This window comes from Cynoglossus semilaevis, chromosome 1, assembly GCF_000523025.1.
Source record: "Cynoglossus semilaevis isolate Cse_v1.0 chromosome 1, Cse_v1.0, whole genome shotgun sequence".
In the NCBI taxonomy this organism is placed as follows: Eukaryota; Metazoa; Chordata; class Actinopteri; order Pleuronectiformes; family Cynoglossidae; genus Cynoglossus; species Cynoglossus semilaevis.
The window spans coordinates 6231684-6240615 of NC_024307.1; the positions used below are offsets into that span (position 1 = coordinate 6231684).

At 40.6% G+C, this 8932-nt stretch overlaps 2 protein-coding genes across 2 annotated transcripts in view; both read left to right on the forward strand.

Moving 5' to 3' along the window:
* lin52 (lin-52 DREAM MuvB core complex component) overlaps nucleotides 1-3483 on the forward strand; it is a 10715-nt gene extending 7232 nt beyond the window's left edge. The window contains exon 6 of the mRNA XM_008307083.2: nucleotides 3246-3483. Within this exon, the coding sequence (XP_008305305.1) occupies nucleotides 3246-3301 (56 nt within the window). The 3' untranslated portion in view covers nucleotides 3302-3483. The remainder of the gene's footprint in view (nucleotides 1-3245) is intronic.
* A 4692-nt stretch (nucleotides 3484-8175) lies between these two features.
* The window catches only part of vsx2 (visual system homeobox 2), a 7843-nt gene continuing 7086 nt past the window's right edge, over nucleotides 8176-8932 (forward strand). Inside the window, exon 1 of the mRNA XM_008307073.3 lies at nucleotides 8176-8914. Coding sequence (XP_008305295.1) covers nucleotides 8820-8914 — 95 coding nt within the window. The 5' untranslated portion in view covers nucleotides 8176-8819. The remainder of the gene's footprint in view (nucleotides 8915-8932) is intronic.

Genomic DNA, 8932 nt, shown 5'->3' on the forward strand with positions numbered 1-8932 from the left:
TTTGGGGGCACAGTGTTATTGCAGGGCGGACACACAAATCAAATTCATTTAAATGTTAATATTTTGTATTTGTGTCATAGTGGGGAGAAAAATCTTTTTTTTATTTTCTTTTTTGCAGAGAGAATTAGTGTTTTGAAATGAAGTTCAAGGAAGAGCTGTGAACTGAATACTGTACAGTGTCAGCACATACTGTGTGTTTTTGGAATGCATACTTTGCAGGCACATTATACTTCGAGTGTACATAAGAGTAAAAGTATCTTTTAGTTCAGCTGACCTCTCAGGATGCAGACATGTTGGCTATTTTTAAAATTTTAAAAATATAAAAATAAAACAAAACATTGAGGCTAAAAGGTGAACTGCGATATTTGATTTATTTGTTTGTTTGTTGTTAATGACAGTACATCAGACCGGCCGTGTCAGACTTTGATGGTGTCTCAGAGCTGCGGCTGCTAAATGATAATTAGACCGTAACAAATCAACAGGCCAAGGAGACGGGGCCGCAGGATCCATACGGTGTCATTTGGTATGGATGGCAGTGGTAACAAGATGCTGATTAACTTAGTGCAAAATTACTAATTGACCTTTCTAATCAACTAAACAAATCTCTAAGTCTCTCTAATCAGTATTGATCTCCCCTGTAGTATGACAAAGCCTCTACGTACGTGTGTGTGTGTGTGTGTGTGTGTTTGTACTTTTTTCTGTTATTGATCCAGGACCAGTTAAACCTGGTCCTCATAAGGCGGGTCATCATTTTGCGGGTTCTGATTCATGTTGGTGAGGAAATGAGTGAAAATCAAAGAAAAACTTTATCAACCTGACGACAAGCACCCAAAAAAAAATGACCGCGATAATTCTGCATCTTTTACAATACAGAAACAAACAGCATTTGAAAAAGCTTTTTTTCTACTAACCTGAGAATTTAACATCACGTTAGTTACATCATCATTAATTACATGGGTTCTTTTAACTGTTAAATGGTTCCTGGTTCTGTGTTTGCCAGTCAACTACAAATAGTTATTTACTGAAACTACTGGAAACTACTTCAGTCACAGATATAAGTTGTATTTAATGTATTTGTTTTTATTGAAATCCCAACCTGTTGCAAAGCTCCAATAATTTGAACAGGTTTTTATTTGAGTTTGGTTCAAAACTTTCAAAACGAAATTTGCTCTGATTTCAAAATTCCAAAAACGTAACTCGATGTTTGATGATCGTACTTTCTGACTTTCCTGACTCTGATTTATTTTGGACTTTATTGTGATGGAATCACTGCTGCAAACTTGTATCTGTGTGACAGGAGGATGAACTGAGCTGTAATTAATGAGACCCTCAGTGAGAGCGACAGGTCGGCCATCTTTGATCTGTCTCCTGGTTTGGAGTGATGGAGGGAAGGACGAGGAAGAGTTGTAGAAGTTGACAGTGTAAAAAATTTTTTTTTTTTTAAATGAGACCCACCATCTCCGCCTAACTGCTCCTAATGACACGGTGACATCAGCGTGGCGATGGTCTCAGGGTCGTCTCAATGTAATTACTTTTTCCTCCATAATTTTGATGGCTTCACTTTAATCGTAATCCACCCCCCGCCCCGCCGTCCCCCTACGCTGCTGTAAGTCGTCCACTGATGACTTTGTTTAGCGTGATTTGAAGAGACAGCAAAGTGCAAAATGAATCCGTCCCATTTCAATTAGCATCATCTTGAACCTAATGACGGACACCTCAAGGTGACGTGGCCCCACGCCCTCGTCAACCATTATCATTCCGCACTATGCGACTCATCTAAATTATGCTCTGCCCTGACTTTTTCATTAGCCGCCACTGCCGGCAGAGGCGGGCCCTGTCACAGCGGCACACAGGCACGCCGCACTTAACACCCACAGCACATTTTTCCTGGCTGGCGTTGTGAAGGTGGATGACTCTCCGCGTAATGACCGTTCGCAATCAGACGGCGCTCGGCTCCTCTGTTGTCTTATGTGTGTGTGATGCACAAGGTTAGTGAGAAGATAAATAAAGTCAGGCAGACCATTCCAGCACTGCAGCTCATAAAGACTGTCGTGAAGCAGAGAATCTGTTTTTGTCTTTTAACAAAGTGTAATCAGAGCAGAAGGAAGACGCGTGTCACTGGTTCTGATGATGCTGCAGGAAGAACTCCCAGATGATTGCACTTTTACTAAAGACCACTTTGATATAAGGCCTTCAGCGGAGATGATGGTGGAGCAGGAAGTGGAGAACCTAATTGTCTGTGTCGTAGAACTTTAGTATCTTACAGATCTTGGATTTAACTAGACCAGTGGTTCCCAACCTCTGTGCCGTGGCACATCGGTGTACCGTGAAAGATGGTCGACGGTTGAAAATGATCTATTTTCACTTAATTGCCCTGAAAACGATTATTTGTTTACTGCAAATACTGTATGTTTTTGTTGGTCTACAGCAGAGATTCCCAAAGTTTGGTCCGCGAGCTGCCACTAGGTGGTGTGCAAGATAAAAAAAATGCATTGCCTGTTTGAGTAATTTTTTTTCCCACACAACAAAGACATTAAAATAGGCTATATTTGTGAACGTGTGCTTGCGCGTTTCTGTGTGTCGTGGTCATTTGTTGTTGTTTAGTAGTTGTGTTTTATTTTTTTTTCCGAAGGTGTGGGGGGGTGGTTATCAACCTGGTTGGAGTATAAAAGGGCGTGCGCAGCCAAAAAACGTTACGAAGCACTAGTCTGTGCAAGTGAAAGGCAGAACAAATTAAATAAGTTTTCACCAGGTGGCAGCAGATGGATGTAAAACCTTAAAGAGAAAAAAAGAGCGAATGAGAGCTGTTGAAGCTGTTGTTTAGTGTCTTTCTTCAATTCCTGTGAGTATATCAGGGTTGTGTTCAACTAAATAGACACATGTTTTACATTGAGTAAATTGAACTTGGAAGATTATAATATTTTGTTACATATACGTTTTGTGATATTTTTGTTCGGTGGTGTGTCCTGGGATTTTTCATATGTAACGTTTGTGCCGGGGCTAAAAAAAGCGTAGGAAACACAGAACTAGACGTTGATCAATCTCTTCGTCAACAGTCCCTGAAGATCATTTTAGGTTTTTATTGTTTTGTGTGAATTACCTCCTGATGTTGAAGCTACAGCTTATTAAATGAATGATTTATAAAACAACAATAGTGATGGTGACTAAAATGAGGCTCGTGGTCAGTGATGTGTCCAAAACATTTGATGTTATGTGTGTGTGTTTTTTGTTTTTGTTTTTTCCAGCGAGGGAAATGACCAGAGGGAAGTTCCTGAACATCATGGAGAGATCCAAGAAGTAACGCGTCAGAACAATCATGGATCGTCTTTGCTGAATTCTCAGAATCTCTTTGTAGCATAAAAACCTGTTTTCATATCTGTTCTCCTATTTATTAATATTACTATTTTAAATATGATTTTTCTTATTTTGCTAATTGTGAAGTTGTTTAATAAACTTTAACCTGGAGAGAAACTTTCCTGCCACACAGCGATGTCTGCGTTTGAACTTTAATTTAACAAGCGTTCAAAGTGAGTTCCTGTGAATTCAAATGTTGCGTGGAAAAATTATTTCTTATTGTCCTCGTTGTTAATGAGAGGTGACATAATCACTGGGACTTTTTCTTTCCTAATTAGCACCAATCTGCGTTGGTGAAGTGAGCGGTCGGGCAAAAAAAGGTGGATCCGACAGGCATGTCCAACAGGAAACAAAAAGACGTCCGTCCCACGTAATCAGGTGGGACAGTCACTTCGACTGTTCTCAGCTGGAGACGTCGCCGCGGCTTCAGTCGACTCGCTCTCAATAAGTTCCAATGACGCTGTGATAAGTCTCCGAGCGTCCGACTCCGCCCTTGGGACGGCAGCAACAGCAAAATGAGCGTTTTCTTTTTATTGTTTTTTCAGTTTAATAACAACAAAGAAAAAAAACACCCAAAAACTGACAGTGTCTGCTGTAACAGAAAACAACAGGAGCTCAGTGTGTGATCGGCACAAGCTTCATCTCAACTCTTCCAGGGACAGAAAATAAATTAGAATGACAGCAGGTAGGAATGCAAATGTTCCCAAATCTTCCAGGATTTTCCTAATTAATGGCTGGGGTTGTGAGTCAACTTCACAAATATGTGAAGTTGACTCACAATCCTGTTAGCATGTTAGCCCCCGTGCTACGATGTATTGGTTTTTTTTTGGGCTGGTTTGTTTTTTCTTTCTTTTTTTCCAGCTGTTACCAGTTCTACATCAAGCTAACCCTGCTAACATCACCCTTAGCCATTGCACACTGGTAATTACGCCATCTAGAGGACGATTCCATGCCTTGCAACATGATCAAAAACAAGAAAACTAGAAATGGTAGACGGAGACCACGGCAAAAACCGAGCTAGAGGACGATTCCATGCCTTGCAACAGGATCAAAAACAAGAGAGATACTTTCTCAAAAAGCATTTTAATCCAGGTGAGTGTTTACAGTTTTTATATTTTTTAAAAGATATGGAATATGTTGAAATAAGACAAATTAAGTAAAGTAAACAAATTGTTTTGGCAGTGACAAGTATGTGCCAAAAAATAACATCTGTTAGTCAGGTCGGCTGCGTGGAGACTTGTTGTTGATCCCTGAACTGAGAGCTGAGTGTTGATGTGTTCAAGGACCTGGCAACCTCAATATGGTGCATTCACTGTTGGCTTGTGTGTCTGTGTATCAGTGTGAGTGTGTTGCCCTAACCTCACATAACCCCACCGTGCCCCTACAACTGTCAGTCCGATGAACAGGAAGTGCCCTGTTTAAATTAGCTGTCAATTAGTACAAATTAATCAACTCTTCGCCCAATTAAGCAATGGCACCGGGCGGCTTCTGAACAGGCCGTTCTGAGAGGGCCATGAGGAAAGCTGCAGGCCTGACAACCTTTCTTTGGGGTGGGGAGGGCTGAGGTGGGGGGGGGGCACTTTGATTTTCATGTCTCTTGGTACTACGTTTGCTTTTTATTCATTTTTGCTAAAGCTAGTTTGCCGTCCGTTAAAAAAAAAGGCTGAAAAGAGGAAGTGTATGGAAGGGATAGTTTTTCAAAATAAAGGGCCATGCAGACTAACTTAAGCTGAATTAAGTCAAATGTTTTGCGGCCCTGTGCCAACCGATACACGGACCTGTACTGGTCCCCGACCCAGTGGTTTGTAGAGCCAGGTCTCCTGACAGCAGACAGGTATGTTTCATTAAAGTGTTTGGTGGCTCCTCTCCGTGCAGCCAGATGAGTAGCGGTTCCTCAGCGTCTGTGTGATGAACACATTTAGAGAGCTGAGAGATGGCGTGTCTGCCGAGGACCGGTTAATGTATTCCCTCATGTTTCCACTTCTGCTGCTGTGACCTTCCTGCAAATAAACAAGACATCTGCTTATCAATATTACAGAACGCAGTTTAAGCTTTGCCAGCAGGACGCGGTGTTCATTACTGGGGGCGTTTTTGTTCTTTCTCTTTGCTCCTCCTGCGAGCTGTTTATCAGTGTTTGACCTCAGTGAAGGTTAGCAACTGGATACATTTGTCAGTGGATATTACCAGTGCGTTGAGGACATTTTCTTAATAGTTTAGTAACTAAAAAAAAAGACAAAAGACTGTACCGTAGGTCAATTTTTTACTTTCAACTTAAATAACCTAAAAATAAAAAGCATTTAAACACTAAAATCTTCATCTTAACGTAATATTTCGTCATTTCAAAATAGCCCAAAAAATGTTCAAATGTTCGTCGCTCACCTTTAAGAACACAGTGTTGGTTGTTCAGACCAGTGTTTCCCAACGTTTTCTGAGCCGCAACACATTTTACTTTAGAAAGAAAAAATCCCACAGCGCACCACCAAACAAAAATATCAAAAAGGAATTTAATGAAATAAAACCATCTTCTAATTTTAATTTATTCACTATTTACTCACCCAGTATTCAACCCGGGCCTGTTTAGTTGAACACGATCCCGGTGAACCAGCAGGAGTTGAAGAAAGACACACACACAAAAATCTTCTTCAACTGCTGCCACCTAGTGGAATAGTACTGAACTGATCTACATTTGATCATGACAGATGTATAAAGACATGACACAGATGTTGGAAATCACTCACTCGTTCCTGACTCCTTACTCCCTCTATAGGGAATTATATAAAGTGCACTATATAGTGGAAATGAAAATCGGTTTCGGACATTACTTCAGTGCGCTGTTAATTATGCCATTACTGTTGCACAATTAAAACGGAAGGACGATGGTCCTCCACTCTGCCAGGTCTTCACTGCATGATGGGATATATTTCCTGGGTGGTGACCATCATTTAGACACTAGAAGCTAAATTGCTAACCTAACATGCTAACACCCTCTTACGCTCACGTCGCCCCAGTGTTTGTTTTTTAAACATCGCTACATGTCGTTTTTAACAAACTTAATCACGTCACTTAACTGCTCTTTAACGGGTTTCACATCAGAGCCACCAGAGGTGTGCGTGCCATAGGTTGAGCAACACTGCTTGGCAACGCTTCGCTTTAATTGACGCAAACAATTTTGATTTATATTGTTGTTTTTTTTGTTTTGTTTTTTATAAAATAATTCCAGGAAGTCATGTTAAACAAACATGTCATGTTTGATTTTTAATCTGCAGTCATTAGTTTCTGAGTGTCTTTGATGAGCAACACGGTACACACATGACTGAACTAACCCCCCCCCCCCCACACACACACACACACACACACACACTCGCGGAGCTGCTTCTGTAGCCGAGGATCATAAACAGTCATGTAAGGAGAGAGGAGCAGCAGCGAGGCGCCGTCAATAGAAGAACTCCAGTCGGTACGGAGGGGGGTGGGGGGGTGGGGGGAGGCACCGTCACTCACGCCGTCCATGTTAATAAATGAGTGGCTCCCAACAGGCCGCTGTGTCATTAGCATATCCTAATAACATTGATTCCTTCATTAATAGAATTTCCACTAAATAGGTCCTAATTACTTTCAACTGGTCAGACACTAATTACAGCGGCATTATTTTATCCGCGTCCTCATTATTAGATCGTTTCATAATGTTTGCTGTGAAATCTGACCGCGAGGAAACCGTAATGTCACCGCACACCGCGCATATACTTTTTAATTACTTGGCGGTGGTTTTGTGTCTCATACTTTTTACTCTTTGTTGTGCACAGCGACCGTACTCTTATTTTTAAATTAATTTTATTTATGTCGTATTAACTTGTTATGGTACTTATTTATTTATTTTTTTAATCTTAATCCAGATTTTCAATGCGTAGTAGACCAATAAACTTGGTCCATGAAAATTCTGGTAGTTTCAATACATTCCAGAATTTCGTTTTACATTTGAAAAACAACACCAGCCCCAGCCCAAAAAACGTTTTACATTTGAAAAACAACACCAGCCTCAGCCCAAAAAACGATTTTAGGTGTGGACGAAAAAATAAAAAATAAAAATAAATGTTAAGCCTTGTTAAATATTTTATTCATTATTAGTAGCGAACTGAACTGAAGTTTTATATTTACATCTAAAATCGCCATCTTAAATAGGTCACCTGTTGTATTCATAAATAAATACCAGCATTTTTACAAAGTATTTATTTATTTGTTTTTTAAGTGTTTTTTTTTTTTGCTCAATGATCAAAATGAACTGAAGTGTAATTAATTAAAATGTTAAGATTATCATTAAAATATTCTTTGAAATAAAAAAATATACATTTTGCTACAACGGTTTAATTATCGTACAGTATCGTTGATATCGATATTAATAAATCGCCCAGCGGTATTATAGGGAGTGCTCCAGTCAAACCTGTTTTTTTGTTGTCGTTGTTCTGTTTTAGTAAACAATATACTAAAAACAATAACAGAAGACACGGCGGTTTGACAGTAGAAATTTTTTTTTTTTTTTTACTAAAAATTAGATTTTTGGGGGGGTTGTTTAATAATTCTCCTCTCTTTGGCTCATGTTCTGTACGATTTAATCTGCCACTGATCTGATGCTGCTGCTGCTGCTGCTGCTGCTGCTGCTGCTGCTGTGGGATTATCGCTCTGCCGCATCGTCCAGCTGTCGGGTTTTTTTTCTTCTTCTTTTTTTCCCCTATTTTTGAGGACCTTTGATTTTGCGTGTGATGACTTCCCTGCAGCATCTGGAGATCAATTACCCATCGGCGTGTGTGTGCGTGTGTGTGTGTGTGTGTGTGTGTGTGTGTGTGTGTGATCCAGACTCTGTGCTGCTCAGACAGAATCATAGCTCTGATCCACTGAGGGAACACAGGACTCACGCTGATTTATTCCCGCAGATTGAGGTAATTTTCTGCAAACCTGCTGCATTTCAAAGGTAAGAGGAGCCGGAGGAGAAAATTCAATTAGTCCTCCAACGGAAAAAAAAAAAAAAAAAAAAGAATCACACACTCAGAATGTATTAAATCATGTTTTGATATTTGTGCCACTGAAAACAGTTTTCCTCCTCAGACTCCCTCCTCTCCGCTGCAGCAGATTTTTTATTTTATTTTTTTGTTTTAAAGACACTCGTCGTTTTTGTTCCTCCGTTTCATCCTGTTTCTTAAATCCTTTCCTTCTTCGTGTCTCTGGTCCAGAGGAAAAAAGGCAGGAATGTGTCAGAGAGGGCGTATGAAGCATCCATGATCCAGAGGAATCCTGCATCCTGGCAGCTGATTGGCTGCTGCCTCCTGCCTCTTGTTTGGACCGACCTGTTGGATAAAAGCAGCATTTTTCTAAAGGACTCCTGTGTGATGAGCTGAGAGGATCATGCACTGGGGAGCGGTCTTCTTTTATACAAACCAGGCCGTATAAAAAAAAAAGTATAAAAGCATCCAGTCATGACGGGGAAACAGGGCGCCGTGTTGTCGGAAAGTTTGAATTTGTCGGAGAAAACGTCGCTGGCGGCGGGCGCCAAAGGGGGGGGGGGGGGACAGCTCCCCCGCCAGGACAG